This window comes from Trichomycterus rosablanca, chromosome 5, assembly GCF_030014385.1.
Source record: "Trichomycterus rosablanca isolate fTriRos1 chromosome 5, fTriRos1.hap1, whole genome shotgun sequence".
Lineage (NCBI taxonomy): Eukaryota > Metazoa > Chordata > Actinopteri > Siluriformes > Trichomycteridae > Trichomycterus > Trichomycterus rosablanca.
This window is the reverse complement of record NC_085992.1, coordinates 9,891,986-9,911,994: the sequence shown is the minus strand read 5'-3', so window position 1 is coordinate 9,911,994 and position 20,009 is coordinate 9,891,986. Positions and strand designations below refer to the sequence as shown.

Sequence of the window (20,009 nt, the reverse complement as noted above, 5' to 3'; positions counted from 1 at the left end):
AGTCCTGAGTCACTCATGACTCGTTTAATATTTCATATAAATATGTCATAGAATATAACCATATAAATTAATTAGGGCAAGATATGGTTGTGAATTTTTCATTTATTTGATTACCTATTTTAGCCTGTTTATTAATAAATCCAGTAATTGCCTATACGTAAAAAAAACATCTGTCCTAATAAGAAACATGAATTACCATATAAGGTCCAACAAATAAGGGCACTTCAGAAACTTTTTTGTTCTTAATATATATATATTTTTAATTTTCAAAAAATTGTCAGAATCATAGCTAATAGAATCTAAAAACAGATTTTTCTAAGTTCTCAAAATCATATGCAGGTGGACATAACACTAAAATAAAAATAATTCAAATAATTCTGTTGAGGTTTATGCAAGGGACATAGCACACTAAAATAAACACAATTCTGATGAGAATAACATACATTTATCGAAATATGTATCAAAAAATCATTTTATACATTTATTATTATTGGTTAAAAAGTACTATTACAACATCCAAATATCATTTCAATATTCTGATACTTAAGAAGGCATAATCAAGGACAATGTATTAACAACAAAGTACATTTAATCAGACAGGATATGCCTCTCTACTGAATCCATCCCTTGCTTCCAAAAGGTAAATGGAAAGTTCACTGAAGAAGCAGCACCAGTTTCTCCCTTAAATAAAAAAAGAAACTTTATTTACCAAAACAAAAAAACTTTATTTACCAAAGGTTTTAACAAATGTGATTAAGAACAATATGCCATTATAACAGACATGCCAAAACAAACCTTCAGCTGTGTTTAATTATAAGCTTTACTAATACAAATTGTTGCTGGATATGTGCCATGTACCTTCATGTTTAAGGCGATGAGCGCTATCTCAAAGCATTTCTCTTCTCCTGCTCTTCTTTTAATATCAGTGAGAACAGAACAACAGGCTTCTTCAGGAGATAAACCCTTGTAGATAAAAAAACCACAAGTTTATCAAATCATTATCAGATGGCTTTTAAATCACTCATTTTTGCTTTCAGGTACAGATAAACTTTTAGTATAAATATCCTTATTTTCTAAAAATAGGTTTTAAAATGTTCCAATTACATACCTGCCTCATCAGCTGAACAATCTGAAAGCTAGGGCAGTAGCACATTATTTTGTCACCATCACCTGAAGCTAAATAAAAAAAATTAACACTGAAAAAATATACAATATCCGTATATGCGTAACTTGATTCAACTTCAAAATAGTCCATAGGTAACATCTATTAAAGTGTGTATACATTTTTTGCCCTGTATATAGACAGTGTATGTCTTGAGATTTGTTAGACAGATATTCATTTACAGAAGCTGCATAACATGCATAACATGATACAGATCATTTTTTCTTCACTGTCTCAGGTTCACCTACTTAGTATGTACATTCACATTACACTTACAATGCAGATTAATTTTCTGGGTATACAAATACCCACAAAATTATTCTGTTCCATGTTGCTCCGTCCATTTTGTCACCCCCCTTTCCTTCCCAGTAAATAAAATGAGAACCTAACAGGACCACCACTCACCAGATGTTGTTTGGTTAGTGGACTATTGGCAGTAATAAAATAACATTAACATTGTAATGATGTGGTAGTGAGCGTTGTACTGGTATGATGGTATCGGATGCAGCAGTGTGAGACAAGGATTACCATATATTATTCATAAAAAAATAGTTCTAGTCTCTAACTGTACCCATAGTATTCAAGAACCCCTGGTATGCTGCTGCTAAGAGTCATCCAGGACTTAATAATATCTGGTCAGCTGGGGTTCTCAGGGAGTCTTTCTTTAATTGCTGCATTGAGTATAGGCAGGTAACAAAGTGTGCACAGCAACAGATCGGTAATTTTAAACCCACAAAATAATTCTACACATGGTAGGTATAACTCATAAACTGGTAATGAATGTGCATCCATGCAGTGTGTTGTGTAAATGTATACATACATGTATTTATTACAACTTACATACAACTTATTGCGTCAGAAAAAGCATCAGAATGTACTGGTCTAGTAATCCAAAAGGTTCCTGGTTCAAACCCCACAACTGCCATGTTGCCACTGTTCGGCTCCTAAGCAAGGTCCTTACCCTCAACTGCTTGAATTGTATGTGGTCATAATTGCAAGTAGCTTTGGAAAAAAGCGTCGGCTAAACAGAATCAATTAAAAATGTAAATGTAAGATACAAAATTACAAAGCACCAACCTGCCGCAGCCCCCACCTAAAATATAGCATACAGAATTATTAATACTGTAATAGTGTGTAATTTTCTAACTGGCTTGGAATGGCAAAACAATGCAGCATAAAAAGCTTACTGTGTGGTCAGCATAAATTCCACATCCAGGAAGTGGAGAGTCTCCCACTCGCCCTGGAGCTTTGAAAGGTTTTCCTGATGTGGAAACACCTAAAGAATCAGTAAAAAGCAATATGCAAGCATATAATGATTATGAATAGAAAATAATCTTTTCTTTGTATTTTTGCCAGTTAAATAAAGGTTCAAGGGAATTATTAGATCCAAAATGTTTTACTGCATTTTATAAAATGCCCCGACGAGTTTGTAAAACAGAACATAATAACACAAGTGATAAATCCTGTAAATACAAGAGATCTGTCCTTACCAACGGTTATGTTGCCCTGAAGATCCAGAGCAATGAGACCTTTAAAAGTAAAAATGTGCATTTTTGGTCATGTATGTGCATTTATGTAACATTTACAACAATCTTAAACATTTACAACAATCTTAAAACAGTGATTGTGTTATTAAGCACTGTACCAGTTATGTCTGAAATTGCTAGTTTGCATTTATAAAATGGTTGTGCACTAACAAAAGTGAATAAGAATCGGCACTAAGACATCTTTAAAATGTAGCATGAATTAAGTGTGGCAGCAAATGATTTTAAATACATCATAAACTGTTATTTATTTGTATGTGTTTAGTAATGTTCATTAGTATTTATACATATAATTACTGGTTTGGTCTACAGCACATTTGACTAAAAGACAAAAGGCTTGAGATTTCCGTGTAAATTTAAAACAAGCTACTAACTTTGTGCCTCATTTCTATATGCCTACATATAAGAATTACAAAAGAATTAATGAAACATACCTATTGTATCATGGCCACTGACATGCTTTTCTGTTTTTAAAAATTCCTAAATGTGTGCATCAAAAAAAAAAGACATTACAAGCAAGAAATCGACAACTTTGTCATTTGAATTAATGATGATTTTCATACTATTACTGTACAATACAAACAGGTATAATGGTCAGGTGATCAAGAAATCCATTTATAGCATTCATACACATCAGAAAAGTACTGGTAATTTGGAGGCTGAACCCTAGATTTGTACTTTTTTAATTGCCCACCAGTCCAGTAGAAAATATTTCATGTCATTAAGTCTCATTAAGTCTCATTCTTCAATAAACATGAGAACACACTAACATTGCAGCTGATGAAATGAGTACCTGATAAGCTGTGGCTGTATGGTCAGAGAGCATGTTGTCATTGGGCTCAATGACGAAGCCCTGTTCCCTTGCAAATGCTTCAGCTCCTTCACCAACTAAAAAGCTGTGAGGACTTTTCTCCAATACTCTGCGTGCTACCCGGGATGGCTGCCCTACTCTAAACATAAAAACATTAATAAACTTCAAGTCATACAGTTAGATGTAACTGCTTTTTGTCTTGACCGAACAATATAAAACTATTTTCAGTAATCAGTAGCAAGCCAAAAACAAGCATTCCATTATGGGGAATCTGGCATTAGTGTATTTTAATTGCTCACTATTATTCATTATGTCACTCTTTACCCTCGTAATGCAGCTACTGCCCCAAATTTCCCAGGTACACCTTCCATTATTGCTGCATCGCATTCAACTATTCCTCTGTTATTGGGGAAGCCTCCTCTCCCAACTATGTGACGTCCTGTTTGCACATCATCCTCAACATCTAAAGAAGAAGAATGCATTATTTATTGGTTTATTTCTTGATATGTTTCTTTAATTGTATTTTTTCCTATTTACTCTGTCACTCATTTATACCTATTTTTTATTTTTCCTAACCACTTCCAATGGTCAGGGTTACAGTGAGTCCAGTCACATCCAATCACTCCCTTAGAATTACAGTCTGCACTGTACCCACACCCACACAGCCTGCTTTAGTACGCTTGCTCACTGGTTAGGAAAGGTAACCAAATGAAGAATGGGTACTATGGACAGTCACCACACCCACACAGCCTGCTTTAGTACGCTTGCTCACTGGTTAGGAAAGGTAACCAAATGAAGAATGGGTACTATGGACAGTACCGGTTTCTTGGCAGTGGAAATAACCACTTAATGTGGGATCACAGATTTTTAAAAGTACCATATCATAGGGTACCACGCAGTGAAAAGAGGCATTTGGGGCCAGGTCTGCTCCACGGGTCGCTAACTAAACAGCCCTGTTAAACAACTATTAATCCATATTTAGAAAAAGAAAAAAAAAATTTACCTGCAAGTGCAGTTTCCACAACATCAGTGGAATTCTGTCCAGCTAGAATCATGCACCGCATTCTCTCTACAGCAGGGTGTGAAAAAGACCAAGTACCCACAGCTGCCATTCTGCATGCCTGGTTCAGTCTCTACTTATTTGTAAACCAGGATCCCTCAACACCTGAGTATAAAGACTGACAGTGTTTTGTGTGTAAAGTTTCTTGTTGTTAATGAAGACACTGTAATATTAATACCTATATTTAAAAAAAAACATTACATTGATAGATCCAACCCAAAATACACTAGATGGCCAGAAGTTTGTACTAAAACAATACATCACTATGTGTTAGTTGTATTTAAACCATGAACAAAGCATGGACGTCGTTCCTCTCAAGAAAGGCTTTCCACTAGACCCTGGAACAAAAGAGCAGGAATTTGCTTTCATTTTGCCACAATGTTGATAATGCCTGTCTTGAAGTCTGCATTCCATTTCACCCTGACATTGTTGCTGGATTGTGTCAAGTTCTGTCAAGTTCTCTTTTTAATTACTAAGCTATCTTTGTAAACAGGAAATGACAGTCATGATGTTAAACGCGGATATAGTCTGAATGTATAAAGCAATTGGAACATACCGCTCCAGAGAATAAACCGTATGTATCAATATCCATGTATGAGCACGTAGGAGATTTGTCGTGTTTACAATGCGTGTGCGCAAACCACTGCGCATGCGAACTCAAGCCGAGTTTAACTTATTTGACAGCGTCAGGAATTTTCGCTACACAGGAAGCAGTTAAGAAAGCAGCCGGAACTTGTTCGGAATCTCATGTTTTTTTTGCGGGTAGTCTGAGTTCGCCATGATTTGAAGCTAGGTAACCTCGCATTTACATCATTATTTTACTCTGTACCTGCTCACATTTTCTCCACGCTTATTCCAATCTGTGTTTGGTTTTAGTGCCTCGTGTTTCAGATCGTTTATATGCAATTGTGTGTGCTAGTTTTATTAGCGGCTGCAGGTTAGCATTAGCACAGCGGGTTGCTAACAGTAGCGGGATTCCAGCAGCTGTAGCGGCTGAGGTTTTACCTGTAGTCTGTTCCCGACATTACCACATCAGCATGGACTTTTCCTAAAGTGCGTTTACTTTTGTTAACAACTTCACCACTAGATATTCTCAAATAGTATCATTGACACACTGTAACTCGGTTAGCATCAGTAACTCCGTCTATGATTTAGTTTTAGCTATTCATTAATACATTTATTTCTTCATTGACCTTTTAATGGTCTCTTTAACAAAGCCAGACTAAGCAGACAGTTTGGACTAATCCCTTGTGTTTTCATATCTAATAAAATACAAAAGAGCTGCTTTTAAAAATATTGTCTGTTGCTACTATTGATTATTAATGATACATTAAACGTTGTTAGCGCTGCATGTATTTTTCTATAGAATAAAGTGCTTGTTGGACCCTAATTTTGTATTTCGTAATTGCAGCTTTAACTCCAAAAGCGTTAGGCCATTTTCAATGTATGATAATTCAAAGCTCCAGACAGGCCCGTCTAGCACTTTCACTCTTGCAGCTCAAAATAGTGCTTCAACTGAAGGTGGTGAAATTCCTACATTTAGAGAATCATTGTTTTTAAACTGTTGGACTAGTCTCTGAGAGATCTTTACACAGTGCTGAACCTCAACCTATCTTTATAAACAATTTAGATTTAATTCATATTCCTTTGTATAACAAGTCGGTTGGTAGCTCAGTGGGTAGCACTGTCGCCTCACAGCAAGAAGGTTCTGGGTTTAATCCCCAGGTGGGGAGGTCCTGGTCCTTTCTGTGTGGAGTTTGCATGTTCTCCCCATGTCTGCGTCGTTTTCCTTCAGGAGCTCCGGTTTCCTCCTACAGTCCAAAGACATGCAAGTGAGGTGAATTGGAGCTACGAAGTTGTCCATTAAACTTGTGAACTGATGAATCTTGTGTAACAAATAACTACCGATTCTGTCATGAATGTAACCAAAGTGTGTAAAACATGATGTTAAAATTCTAATAAATAAATTGTATAACAAATTTTGTTAGCATGATCTGTGAGAAATCTAGGATTTATCATTTCACAGACTTTCCAATCTATTATTTGTTGTTGTAGGAATTTGCTGCAGGTGTCAAATTATGCATTTGCATATTTACAAAAAGCAAATTTGATAAGGTAAAACTACTTATAAAAGCCAGCTCACACATCATAACTAAGTTTTTATTTACATTTTACTGACTGGCAGCTTTTTTCAGAATTAGGTTTTCTCGATTTAAGAAGAACAGTTAGCAGAAATCTTTAATGTTACTTTTTTTTAACCATTTCAGTTTTTTGGTGATCAAGATAAGTTGTATTTTATTTGTCAAATTATGTATTGTCTGTGAAAATGCCAAATTGAGTCTGTGTTTTTAATTTGCTGTTCTTTAGAGATCTTTCTAACTGAACGCTGTTGGACGTCTAAACGCAGACTTTGCTCTGACTCCTGCTGTGATCATTCATCTGCTGTTGGCTTCATATTGAAAAACATGGAGCAGAACAACAGCTTGCCTCCATTCACACAAGGCCTAGCATCTCCTCAGGTAATTCAGTTGCTAAAAAGAAGTGAACTTTCTAGTAATCTGTAATTTTGCTGATGGTTTTACATCCGGATTTATAAAAATTCTTCAGCTTTTTTATAGAAGGTTTATGCCATCTTTAAACTAAACACATGACTTTGTATGGCTTAAAGGATACCAGTTCAGTAATAGAACAGAATAGAATAGATTTTTTTGTATTCTCAAACATAATAAATTTGATTATTACAATATTAAAGTTTGCTCCATCCCTCTTTCACAGGGTGCTATGACGCCTGGTCTCCCCATGTTTAGCCCTATGATGCCATATGGTACAGGGCTTACCCCACAGCCAGTGCAGAATACGAACAGTCTGTCACTCTTGGAGGAGCAACAGAGGCAACAACAACAGCAACAGCAAGCTTCTCAACAGCAGGGTGGGTTAGCGGGAACGTCAGGCCAGACGCCTCAACTCTATCACTCACAGGCAGTTTCAACCACGACAGCACTGCCAGGAAACACCCCACTGTACACCACCCCTCTTACTCCAATGACGCCAATCACTCCGGCTACACCAGCTTCGGAGAGTTCGGGGATTGTTCCCCAGCTACAGTATGTTCTGTCTATGTTGTATCTCTTCTGTGCCTCATTAATAACATGTCACTAACTTATTTCATGTTTGCTTACTCTAAAGAAATATAGTGTCAACTGTAAATTTGGGGTGCAAACTCGACCTGAAAACAATAGCGTTGCGAGCCAGAAATGCTGAGTATAATCCGAAGGTAAGATTTTTTAAATATCTTTTCCAGTTATGAGGCATTATGTAATAGGTCAGGAGTGTCTTATTTCTAAACATTGTTTGCACTAAAATCTTATCTAGATATGTAGCCCTGTTTGACCGTTATGCTTTGCAGAACAGAATTTGTTAGCTTGGTATTTCAGGTCACTGACTTAGGGTAGTGGGTAAACAATATTTACTGATTAATTGCTTTGGAATCACACTGTGCATGCTATAGAGATTCTTTTGTAAAAAGCTTTTCTGACTGGGGCTGAACTGGTTTAATTCTCATAAACCTGTATTTAACTAAGAAGTACAGAGAAACGACTTGTATTTTGTTAATGTAACAACTTTTTAAAATTTGATACCTGAATCTTCCTTAAGTAATACCCAAGTTACACTGTTTGGAAACGTTTCACAATAAGCTGGGGAATATGAGAATTGTCAGTTCGTTCAAAAGAATCTAATATAATTTGTGTAATTTCTTAAGAAGAAAATGATGCAACAGTCATTGGATTCTAAAATCACACTGAAAATGTGAAAAAGTTGAAATCACAGGCATAGGCATCTTTTATATAAATTGTATGGTTTATTATGAAGAGTAGAATCAGACAACATGGCTCAAGTAATATTGAGCAGCTGAAGTCTTGTATCAAGCAAGAACAGGCAAAAAATTGTCCTGCAAAACAATTTGTGTATTTGGTTTCCAAATGATTAAAATGTGTAAATAATGTAAAAGGTGATCTAGCACTGTAGTAACTATGCCTTTGTCTCAGCTTTGAGTGTGTTGCAAACATCAAATTCCAAATATTTATATTCACAAAATACAATTAAATTGGTCAGTGACAACATTGGATTTCTTTTTAGTTTGGCAAAGTAAAAATATTTGAGTTAAGAAATCACAGATTCTTGTTTTCAGTGCATCTCACAAAACGTTGTTTGACGGTATGAGTTTTAATTTTCAGCGTTTTGCAGCCGTCATCATGAGAATACGAGAACCTAGAACAACTGCCCTGATTTTCAGTTCAGGCAAGATGGTGTGCACAGGAGCTAAGAGGTAAGAGGCAAGACATGGGTGCTTTTCTACCCCATCTGACCAAAGTATTTGGACATGAGCTTGTTGGACATCAAATGTTATTAAAATAGTAACCTAGGTAATCTTTTTAGCTGTAACAGCCACTCTTTTGAGAAGGCAGTTAACAAGACTTTAAAGTATATCTGGGAATTTAGTCAAAAAGAGCATTTGTATGGCCTGGTCACTGATGTTGGTCAGGAAAGTCTCAATTGGTGTTTCCCAGTGGAAAGCTGTTTAATGAGGCTTTGGTAAGGGCTGTGTGCAGTTTCCTTAGTATAAAATGTTACACAGACATACTGTGCAGCACTTTCCTGCACAATTATAATAAAATACTTGTGAAAGACTCGATTACTACACACTGGTACTGTATATTATTGTTTTGCTGCAATCCAGTATCATGCAAACAGCTCTCAGAAAAGCTAAACAAGTGTCCTTGTTCTTGTGTCCCTTCAGTGAGGAGCAGTCACGCTTGGCAGCCAGAAAATACGCAAGAGTAGTGCAGAAGCTCGGTTTTCCTGCTAAATTTCTAGATTTTAAGATTCAGAACATGGTTGGAAGCTGTGATGTCAAGTTCCCAATCCGACTGGAGGGCCTGGTTCTCACCCATCAGCAGTTTACCAGGTCTGTCTTTGTCCTTTTTATGAAATGCTACTTTTTAAACTAGGGTTGGAAGGTACACTCGCAGTACCAGATCGTACCAGATAGGTGTACCCATCAGATGCTCAAACATTTGAGTCATACCTGCCATACAAGATAATACTGATTGGCTAGTCAGTATACAATTACTGACTAGCTCATTTGTTTTTGTACACTCACCCCCACCCTTCACGTACAACACTGACCAGATGATATTTGGCTGGCACTCCAGTCAGGGTGGTGGTCTGGAGCTACAAAACTACTGCCTGAGGTCAATCAATGAAGTGGTAGACTCGTACAGCAGAAACATAATGGATTCTGTGATTTTCAGGCACTTTTACAACTACACTCTGAACCAGTGTCTTTTCGCCTGGTCTAAATTGGTATTATTGACACACTTTGGGTTTTTTCTGCTGTTGTTTGTCAGCTGGAATAATTACTGATGTTTGTGTGTGATGGAGCAGAGCTGGACATTACTAACTGGTCTTTAATTCAGTTTTGACCTGTGATTGCTTGTTCTCAATAAACATAATCAGTATGTCGTCATTGATTTTACATATAAAGTTTTTTGGCATAGACATTACATTGTGAAACCTTTGCCATGAGAGAGGTGTTTACTTTCACTTTTGCTTAAAACCTTGCATGCAAAAAATGTAAGGTTTTAAGCATATTTACTTCTTCAAGCAAGTGTGAAAGTACCTTTACTCATGCAGAATGGTTGTTTTAGTTGGGAAAATAATTGAAATTGTGGAAGAATTTCCTGTTTTAATTCACTGATTCTTTGCGAAACACGTTTCTTTGTTTTTTGCAGTTATGAACCTGAATTATTTCCTGGCTTAATCTACAGAATGATCAAACCCAGAATTGTCCTTTTAATTTTTGTTTCTGGGAAAGTTGTACTCACGGGTAAGTTCTTTTTTGCATAAATATACAATTACATATTGAAATATAAGTTGCTAATATGAGGATGATGGTCATTGTCTCAATTTTTGTTTCTAGGTGCAAAGGTCAGAAGTGAAATCTATGAAGCATTTGAAAATATTTATCCAATCTTGAAAGGATACAGGAAGACAACATAATATTATTGACCTGCACAATTTCAGTTACCCCTGTTTGATGGAACTGAATCTGTTGGGACTTATTTTTATTTTTTCATTTAACTATGTAAATAAGAAGTGATTTTATTCACTGTCGGTAGGAATAACTTTTACCTTTTTTCAACCGTTTTATGGCTGCACCAGTCTACAATTTTACAGAATTCTTTTAATGGTTTTAATGGCTTTGTCATATTTTTGTAGATAACCCACATTCCTTTAATATGCGCACACATTTTTGGAAATCTCTAGAAGTGTGTGTAGAAACAAAAAGTGTTTTGCAGCGTTGATGTCGATTGGAATTAAGTTCAAATTCCTTTTGGCCCCATGTTGGAGACTGTAAGATAAGTTGTAGATGGTAAGGTATAGTTTGTGTTTGTTTAATATTGTGATTTGGCAGTCGCCTGGCTTATTTAAAAAACAGCACAATACATTGTAATTCACTGAAATACTGTGAGTCTTCCATCCATCTGTAACCTGTTTGAACGTCCTATGTTGTTATGGTAGCAGCTGTTAGGATGTATTGGCACTCTAATATGCAGAAGGAAGGCGCACATCCTGGAGAAAAACACTTGGCTAGTTTGTCACTGGACAGGTAATCGTCCATTGATTTGTGTTGCAGAGAGCCTGGCATTTAATTTTATGCAGCTATATGTACATTCATTATATGGGTTATGTTCAGCCCTTCAAGCACTGCTAATGTACATTTCTGCTAGTTCTTAATTTGCTTTGAAACAGAGGCAAATAAATATATTTCTTATCCATGTGTTATGACTTGTGTGCTGTTGTGTTCATATTTACCAACACAAAATACACACAAGGTATTAGTGCATATTTTGCACAGGGTCATCTGTCTCTAAACCACAATTTTTTGGTAAAATGATAATTACACAGCATTTATCATGAATAATGCATCAAGTTATACTAAATTACTTGTATATATACCTATGCACAGTGGTTTGGAGTAGGAATTTAATGTAAAAAAAACTGGGTTTCAAGTCCAAAGAGGTTTAAATCTTTAATTGTGAAATGTATCAAAGCTTCAAGTTACAAACAATTCCATTCATAGCCCAAAGTGAATCTCCTATTGTTTTACTGTGTTTAAAAAAAAAACATTTAAAAATAACTTTCCACTGGTTTACCAGTTTTAAGTATACTGCTAAAAATAGGGGAAAATATGTTAGTGTAACACCAAGTCAACACCTAATTTCAGGGATTTAATCTGTTCAGTTAGGAAGCATAAGCAATTGTTAATCAATTTGATCTGCTTTGATCAGCAAGACAACCCTTCAAACGGAATTGTTGTTTAAGCGGTGGCCAAAAACTGTGTCCTTCTCACTAGTGGTAGCTTGAGGCAGTAGATATGGCACATCCATACGAGCTATTGCAAGATGGTTTGCTGTGTCTTCCAGCACAATCTTAAGAGCATCACTCAAGCATGACCGATATCTGCTCCTTTGTGTTCGGAGGAACAGGAGTCTGTCAGTGAGCTACTGTTGTAGCTGATCAAACTGTCAAACAGACTACGAGGGCTTTATATCCTCTAGAGCAGTGGTTCTCAAACTGTGGTACGCGTACCACTGGTGGTACGTGAAGCAGCACTTGGTGGTACGCCAGATAATCTCGGAAAAGTAATTACATGCACCGAAAAAATAAATAATTTAATTATAAATAAAAAATAAATAAATTTTTTTTTGGAAATTACTAATAAAATCTGTTTCAAAGTTCTTATAATTCTGTTTTAATAAAATCAGTTTAATTAAAACGAATGTGTTTTAAAAAATATTCGGGGCTACGCAGCCACCGTACTTCATTACGTTTATACTTCACGTTCGCGGTTTCCATCTCGAAATTTCAGAAAAGTTATCAGTAAAGTTATCAGTAGCTCTCTCGCTTTTATCAGAGACAGATCTGCATTTGAATCTCACTGATCTCGTTCCTGACATCACGAGGCTGCTCCGCTAAACAGGCGCACTCACTGAAATGGTCAGTGGTAAATGCAGATATACTAGTGATGAGTCGTTCGCGAACGATCCGATTCTATTGAACGGATCTTTGAAATGAACGAAAGGAACCGAGTCTTTTATTTCTGCGCAGTTCTAGACTGTAATCCACCCATTCAGCTTCACATCAGTAGAGGGAATTAATCGTAAATTGTAATAAGAGCTGTTTATTGTCGATATTCAAATCCGAAACACTTTCAGTATCACGGAGAGCGAGAGAGAGAGAGCTAGTAGTATAATGGCAAATAATTGAGAAATAAACTATAAACTTGTTTAATTGTGTTAAATCTGATTATTTCATGGCACTTATGTTTTAAAGCAGAAACAAACACAGTCACATCTCTGCACAAGAGAGGATTGTTCTGAAACTTAATGCGATGCAACCACAGTGTGTCTCTTCTCTGTAGTTTTTTTCCTTTTGAAGTAACTTTTTTTTCTCGTTTAAGTGTTGTTTGAATTAGGAATACGTACAAGGCAAGGTAGCAAAATTTGATATTAATATCGGGGGTGTCTTATAGTTTACCCAGTAGCGCCTCCCGAAGAACGAAGAGCCATTTCTTTGAACGGCTCTTTAAAAGGAACCGAGCCAAAAGATCCGACTCCCTTCAAGAAGCCATAATTCCCACCACTAATACAGGTCCTTCTCAAAAAATTAGCATATTGTGATAAAGTTCATTATTTTCCATAATGTAATGATAAAAATTAAACTTTCATATATTTTAGATTCATTGCACACCAACTGAAATATTTCAGGTCTTTTATTGTTTTAATACTGATGATTTTGGCATACAGCTCATGAAAACCCAAAATTCCTATCTCAAAAAATTAGCATATTTCATCCGACCAATAAAAGAAAAGTGTTTTTAATACAAAAAAAGTCAACCTTCAAATAATTATGTTCAGTTATGCACTCAATACTTGGTCGGGAATCCTTTTGCAGAAATGACTGCTTCAATGCGGCGTGGCATGGAGGCAATCAGCCTGTGGCACTGCTGAGGTGTTATGGAGGCCCAGGATGCTTCGATAGCGGCCTTAAGCTCATCCAGAGTGTTGGGTCTTGTGTCTCTCAACTTTCTCTTCACAATATCCCACAGATTCTCTATGGGGTTCAGGTCAGGAGAGTTGGCAGGCCAATTGAGCACAGTAATACCATGGTCAGTAAACCATTCACCAGTGGTTTTGGCACTGTGAGCAGGTGCCAGGTCGTGCTGAAAAATTAAATCTTCATCTCCATAAAGCTTTTCAGCAGATGGAAGCATGAAGTACTCCAAAATCTCCTGATAGCTAGCTGCATTGACCCTGGCCTTGATAAAACACAGTGGACCAACACCAGCAGCTGACATGGCACCCCAGACCATCACTGACTGTGGGTACTTGACACTGGACTTCAGGCATTTTGGCATTTCCTTCTCCCCAGTCTTCCTCCAGACTCTGGCACCTTGATTTCCGAATGACATGCAAAATTTGCTTTCATCCGAAAACAGTACTTTGGACCACTGAGCAACAGTCCAGTGCTGCTTCTCTGGTTCAAAAGTGGCTTGACCTGGGGAATGCGGCACCTGTAGCCCATTTCCTGCACACGCCTGTGCACGGTGGCTCTGGATGTTTCTACTCCAGACTCAGTCCACTGCTTCCGCAGGTCCCCCAAGGTCTGGAATCGGCCCTTCTCCACAATCTTCCTCAGGGTCCGGTCACCTCTTCTCGTTGTGCAGCGTTTTCTGCCACACTTTTTCCTTCCCACAGACTTCCCACTGAGGTGCCTTGATACAGCACTCTGGGAACAGCCTATTCGTTCAGAAATTTCTTTCTGTGTCTTACCCTCTTGCTTGAGGGTGTCAATGATGGCCTTCTGGACAGCAGTCAGGTCGGCAGTCTTACCCATGATTGCAGTTTTGAGTAATGAACCAGGCTGGGAGTTTTTAAAAGCCTCAGGAATCTTTTGCAGGTGTTTAGAGTTAATTCGTTGATTCAGATGATTAGGTTAATAGCTCGTTTAGAGAACCTTTTCATGATATGCTAATTTTTTGAGATAGGAATTTTGGGTTTTCATGAGCTGTATGCCAAAATCATCAGTATTAAAACAATAAAAGACCTGAAATATTTCAGTTGGTGTGCAATGAATCTAAAATATATGAAAGTTTAATTTTTATCATTACATTATGGAAAATAATGAACTTTATCACAATATGCTAATTTTTTTAGAAGGACCTGTATATACACACACACCAAATTAATGTGTGCCATATGTGGTTCTGTGATTAGAAACATAGGTGGTACTTGGAAGTTTTGGTTTGATAATGGGTGGTACTTGGTCTAAAAAGTTTGAGAACCACTGCTCTAGAGAACAGCATAGTGTTATGCTGCAATGAAGTGTTCCCTTAAAGTTTTGAGCAGTATACTTAAAATTGGTAAGCCATTGAAAAAGTATTAAAAAATGCTCTGTTTACACTAAGCACATGTTAAAGACATAAAAGAATCTGCACACACTTTGGTGAATGTTGTTACCTCACTGACCACTGTAGGACAGTGATGGTCTGGGAAGGAGTATCCTTAAAGGGTCACACAAAGTTCGACTTGATAGCCAACGGTACCCGAACTGCTGTCAGATACTGGGATGAAATCTCAGACAGTATCAGACGTTACCCTGGTGCAGTCGACCCTGGGTCCCTCCTGTACAAAGGTAGTCCAGAACTAGTGCCGTGATCCAGCTCTCATTAGGAGACTGTCTAACTGTTGTGAGTGCATACAGGCTTGTGGTTCAGCTTGTTTGGAGCTGTAGTGATGTGCAGATGTCTCAATTGTCCAAGTTATATGTTTAAAATGATTGACAATTTGTCTTATAGTGTGCACTCCCTAATGAACAGCTGCAAGCCCAATGATGGTGTAATTTAAGATTCAACTCGGCTCAAAGGTTCAAGCTGCACCTCTTCTCTGCTTCACGTGCAACGTAATACAGGTTTTGGAGTTATACCCAAATATTTTATGCATCCTGTAAAACACTCCTAAACATGTTTGACTCTTTGTTCTCATTTTGGTTTATAGCACATCACTAAATGACACCACCATTATTAACCAAAAAACGAGTGTAAATGTGAGTGTAAACAGATGATCTTGTTATGGTTAAAGTGCACGGTCCTCAGAAAAATCTTGTTTCCAGATAAACTCTGGTGAATATTTGTTGCCTTGGTCACAGCTGGCAGCACATGTGTAGATGACCAGTGTCCCCCAGTCTATGCTGGCATCTGGTCTGTCCACCTTAAGGCTATTAAGCAGCTGAGGCATGATCTGAAATAAATATATAATCTTAGCTAAGGTTATTAAATACATCACATATACAATCTTTATTAAAATATATTACCAATCACCTGAAATTCGAAGATTCTGTCAGCACCACATGGGCATTTTGGAATTTCTGCTTTACTGGGCACATGTTTAGATGACACCCAAAGTGGACAGCCTTCCCTGCAGTATCGCAGGACCTAGAAAAAAGTCTGCAGGTTAGACTTTACTTTTTAACAGTAATTAATGCATATTGTATCCTATACTATATTTGTGCTGTATCAGAACAACGTTATAATTTATACTTTTGACACTGACCTGATGTGGTTCTATAGCTATGCACTCCTTAAATTTCTGAAACACTTTAGTGTCCGGGGATTCATGAAGGGCCATGGCTTCTAACTCATTCTCCTCCAAGTCTGTCAGAGGAACATACACTGTAACCAAATGTCTCCTCTTTATTTAATATTAATGTAGAAATCTTTATAAATTATTTAAATATTACCAGAAGGTGTCATATCTGCTTGTTCCAAAGAGTCTGTGTCTGGTGGCTTATCATCTGTTACAGGGAGTTCCTCAGGCTCTGTGACTAGCTCCCACTCAGGAAACAGAAACAAATTCTGGTCCTCAGAAGAAGCTGAAGAAAAAATAGCAAAAAAAAATTAACTGATGCATTTTTTGGTCCTAGTAACTGCAGACATTTTTAGAAGAGCATTAAACTTAATTATTTTAAATTTATATGAATTATTTATTTTATTTATTAGGATTTTAACGTCATGTTTTACACACTTTGATTACATTCATGACAAACAGTAATTAATCGTTACACAAGATTCATCAGTTCACAAATTCAATATCAAACACAGTCATGGACAATTTTGTATCTCCAATTAACCTGACTGCATGTCTTTGGACTGTGGGAGGAAACAGGAGCTCCCAGAGGAAACCCACACAGACACAAGGAGAACACGCAAACTTCACATAGAAAAGACCCGGACCGCCCCGCCTGGGGATCGAATCCAGGACCTTCTTGCATCTTGAGTGCCGCCCGAATTATTTATTTTAAGCTAATTTATAATAACACAACCTCTTTAAATAAAGTTATTTTATCCTGTTGTGACCTTGACCAGGATAGAGTGATTAATAAAAATGAAAAGAAAAGGGATTGAAAACAAAACCCAAAATTGATAGAACAGTTTTGATCATTTCACACCCACTTACTTTTAGTAAGGCACTCTTTCTTGTGCCTTTGTTTCCAGTCTATAACCTGATGCTCTTTGCTGCAGTAGGTTACTGCATGGCAGCGGGAACACCCCTCTTGCCCGGCACAGCCACACAGATGGCACAGTTTTACTCCAGAACTCAGCACATGTTGATTGTCTCCACTATTAGTCGTCTCCTCATCAGGGGGAGGGTTATAAGAGTAAAAGTCATTTTTCCTGCGCAATTGGCTTCTGAACACTAAAAGGTAAAAAAAGAGAATGACTTTCGAACTGCCTTTACAAATATAAACCTGAACTGCAACATGTTTGGAAAGTAAGTGCTAATAATAGAAATCAGAGGTTTGCAAATTCTTTACCTTATAAGCCGTATTTTTTGCTAAATATATGTTAATTTTAAAGTAGTTTTCTTGCAAAAGAGTGTAGTACAAACAAGTATTAACAAGTTGGTCAAAGTATTTCTACATCCACATCAATCACAGATGAATGCCAGTTTTTAATGCAGTGCCCTTAAAGAAAGTGCTTTGGACTAAATTCTTGTAATCAATCGCTGAGAAATGTTGTTCTTATTCACTAAAACATTCACTTTTTGTGGCAACCCCCAACCCAGTCCTGCCTGAAGTAATAGGCCTTTCCTGAATTATACTTTTACACCTAAAATGTGTGTGTTGTTTATTTACTAACAATGCATCAAAAGGTGCATCAAGTGTTAGTTGTTAGTAACAGAACAATTATCAACATAAAATGTTACAAGAATATCTGACTGGAGCTGGCACACAGATTATCCAATAATATTTTAACTTCTATTAGATACCTATAACAGAGCTTGCAATACTGACATCCTCATTGTAACCACATCCAGTCTGAGGGTGACAGCCCTGCCTAGTGCTGGTGCAGGAGCTGGACCAGCCTGCCAACTTAACATTTCACAAATGCAAGGTGTGGGCTAGAACTGGCAGAAGATTCAGTGCTGGACCTGCATGTCAAACCTTTTGGTTGCTGAACTTGCCTGTAAACACAGCATTTTACCTGATGTCTAAGGCAAGTGGATGTCTAAACCACCATGCCACTGACTGTCAAGCTGCCTTTTCCTGGCACAGCCTTCGCCAGTCAAATCTTTCTCATTACCCAAAACGTGAGGGTGGTGCAGGTCCAACGTGTTTATGTGTCACTTCAGCTTTAACAGTGACAGATCTTGCAGTCCCGCCAGTCGACCTGACACTACAGATTTAGACAGGTGCTGGAACTGCCTGTCAACCTGCCTGTCAACCACTGGCAGTAGTTACTATACGTTGGCACCCAGCATGTAAAGATTCAACCTTAATTAGTATCTCAAGCTCTGGAATAATACACCGGTGCATTCCTACTAATGACATGAGAGAAATTACCTTTAAAACAGCGGCTGTCATTTAAAGTGTAGCATGCTGGTGTCTTACAGCAGAAGATGTAAACAGTCCTGTGAAAACTCTGATCAAATCCGACAATCGGAGCATAAACCTGTAAGAGAAAGAGCGCCGGAAGCTGACATTTCTCACACACTAACTCAGATGTGCTCGGTAAGTCCTGTTGGCTCAACCAAGCAGGTTTACCGCCGACTTTACTAGGGAACTGAGCACTTAAAAGCTGCCAGGGTTCTGCCTCCTCCAAAAATCCTAAAACAACCCCGGTTTTCCTCCGTGAGTCCTCAGTGTTTTCACTCATCCTGACCAGCTGTAATAAACACTGTTAAAGTATATCACTCCTCAGCACAGCGTGCTTCTCCGTGTGCATCCAGAATAAAATTCGGGTGAAACAGAAGCTCTGTAGTAAAGTGACCGCATGGTAGTCAAATACGTTCTTAGTTAATTCACCACACTACTAAAGATTACTTACATTACAAATAAGTTACAAATAAATAGAGAATATTAAAATTATTGTTACAATAAAGTCAAAGCAAGTTAATTATAAAACTGACTATGTTTACATTCTTCCTACCATATTACAGATATTCTCACTAAAAATTATCACAACAAAAACATACCAGACCCTTTTGCTAAATAAGTAGCACCTTGATACCCTGGAGAACCGTATGCTAAGTTCAGCTTGTATTAACCATGAAGCTGTTAATGTTAACCATCACTCCAAGACTCTATTTTTTATAGTAAGGTTAACTAGTTTGTCTATTTATACAGCAAACAAAAGTCATGGCCTAGTATCTAACCATTTATAGCTCTAGACTGAATAAAAAATAGGCTACCAAACTGTAGCTTTAAAAATGAAAAAAAATGTTAATTTATTTCCTGCTTATTGAACATGAAATCTGCTGTATGTTCCAGATATGTGGGCACATTCGTAAGGACATAAGGACAGCTGTAGCCTAGTGGTTAAGGTACAGGGCCGGAGTGGGCCCCTTTTTCAGCCCGGGAGTTTCATGCCCAAACCTGGCCCATTTTTACCATGCAGGAGGAATTTAAATAAATGAAACAGCAGCTAGCTCTTAAAATGCCTTTTTATTGGGTATAAGTTCAGGTATATGTTGGTAAGTTAACAGAAAACACTTCACTTAAACATGTTTAATTCAAATTTAAATCAGATAAAGATTTAAAAGATAAAAAAATTTGATAAAGATGAAAACGTATTTACATTTGTACAGGAGCAATAAGTTGAAATAAAAATAATTTGAAATTAAAACTGCATTTGTCTTCCCAACAGAGAGGTGCTCTATTGTTAGGTTTACACTAAGCTTTACTTCACGCATATTTAGTGGCTACATACAGCATCAAAAGCCTCCTAAGCAGTGCACTGGTTTCTATAACTTTATTAATAACGGTGTCATTGTCTATAGACATGAGACATGGCTTATCTGCTGCTCTGAG

General features: G+C 37.3%; 3 protein-coding genes across 7 annotated transcripts; 1 reads left to right on the top strand and 2 right to left on the bottom strand.

Annotated features, from left to right (window-relative positions):
- Positions 1–423: 423 nt before the first annotated feature.
- zgc:153169 (uncharacterized protein LOC767799 homolog) lies at positions 424–5,209 on the bottom strand. Of its 4 annotated transcripts, none has more exons than XM_062994849.1 (11): positions 5,134–5,209; positions 4,521–4,695; positions 3,842–3,980; positions 3,500–3,656; positions 3,141–3,186; positions 2,653–2,691; positions 2,350–2,438; positions 2,240–2,255; positions 1,109–1,176; positions 859–963; positions 424–681 (listed from the first exon to the last, which is right to left on the bottom strand). In XM_062994849.1, the coding sequence occupies exons 2-11, from the start codon at positions 4,627–4,629 to the stop codon at positions 589–591; spliced, it is 861 nt and encodes a 286-aa protein (XP_062850919.1). In that variant the 5' UTR covers positions 4,630–4,695; positions 5,134–5,209; the 3' UTR covers positions 424–588. The 4 variants fall into 4 exon arrangements, 3 of the variants coding, with proteins under 3 accessions (XP_062850919.1, XP_062850920.1, XP_062850918.1); XM_062994850.1 differs by having other exon boundaries at positions 4,521–4,682; positions 5,134–5,202; XM_062994848.1 differs by having other exon boundaries at positions 4,521–5,173.
- A 117-nt stretch (positions 5,210–5,326) lies between these two features.
- Positions 5,327–11,420, top strand: tbp (TATA box binding protein). Of its 2 annotated transcripts, none has more exons than XM_062994846.1 (8): positions 5,327–5,370; positions 6,945–7,096; positions 7,353–7,681; positions 7,764–7,851; positions 8,813–8,904; positions 9,376–9,543; positions 10,370–10,464; positions 10,558–11,420. In XM_062994846.1, exons 2-8 carry the CDS (start codon positions 7,043–7,045, stop codon positions 10,635–10,637), a joined length of 906 nt encoding a protein of 301 aa, XP_062850916.1. In that variant the 5' UTR covers positions 5,327–5,370; positions 6,945–7,042; the 3' UTR covers positions 10,638–11,420. The 2 variants fall into 2 exon arrangements, with proteins under 2 accessions (XP_062850916.1, XP_062850917.1); XM_062994847.1 differs by lacking the exon at positions 5,327–5,370 and adding an exon at positions 5,556–5,630.
- A 4,246-nt stretch (positions 11,421–15,666) lies between these two features.
- On the bottom strand, positions 15,667–18,909 carry pdcd2 (programmed cell death 2). The gene is made up of 6 exons (XM_062994845.1): positions 18,543–18,909; positions 17,156–17,395; positions 16,440–16,571; positions 16,253–16,353; positions 16,021–16,134; positions 15,667–15,940 (listed from the first exon to the last, which is right to left on the bottom strand). Exons 1-6 carry the CDS (start codon positions 18,853–18,855, stop codon positions 15,776–15,778), a joined length of 1,065 nt encoding a protein of 354 aa, XP_062850915.1. The 5' UTR covers positions 18,856–18,909; the 3' UTR covers positions 15,667–15,775.
- Between the last annotated feature and the right edge of the window lie 1,100 nt (positions 18,910–20,009).

What these genes read in the sequence shown, in the direction of transcription:
- zgc:153169 (XM_062994849.1), bottom strand. Translation starts at nt 4,629, where the DNA reads ATGGCAGCTGTGGGTACTTGGTCTTTTTCACACCCTGCTGTAGAGAGA. An exon ending in ATACAGCCACAGCTTATCAG is followed by an intron (nt 3,187 to 3,499) that starts GTACTCATTTCA and finishes GCACACATTTAG; the next exon opens with GAATTTTTAAAAACAGAAAA. An exon ending in TCATCGCCTTAAACATGAAG is followed by an intron (nt 682 to 858) that starts GTACATGGCACA and finishes TTTTTATTTAAG; the next exon opens with GGAGAAACTGGTGCTGCTTC.
- pdcd2 (XM_062994845.1), bottom strand. Translation starts at nt 18,855, where the DNA reads ATGAGTGAAAACACTGAGGACTCACGGAGGAAAACCGGGGTTGTTTTA. An exon ending in AGCAGATATGACACCTTCTG is followed by an intron (nt 16,354 to 16,439) that starts GTAATATTTAAA and finishes TTCCTCTGACAG; the next exon opens with ACTTGGAGGAGAATGAGTTA. An exon ending in ACAGAATCTTCGAATTTCAG is followed by an intron (nt 15,941 to 16,020) that starts GTGATTGGTAAT and finishes TATTTATTTCAG; the next exon opens with ATCATGCCTCAGCTGCTTAA.
- tbp (XM_062994846.1), top strand. Translation starts at nt 7,043, where the DNA reads ATGGAGCAGAACAACAGCTTGCCTCCATTCACACAAGGCCTAGCATCT. An exon ending in GGGATTGTTCCCCAGCTACA is followed by an intron (nt 7,682 to 7,763) that starts GTATGTTCTGTC and finishes CTTACTCTAAAG; the next exon opens with AAATATAGTGTCAACTGTAA. An exon ending in ATGCTGAGTATAATCCGAAG is followed by an intron (nt 7,852 to 8,812) that starts GTAAGATTTTTT and finishes TTTAATTTTCAG; the next exon opens with CGTTTTGCAGCCGTCATCAT.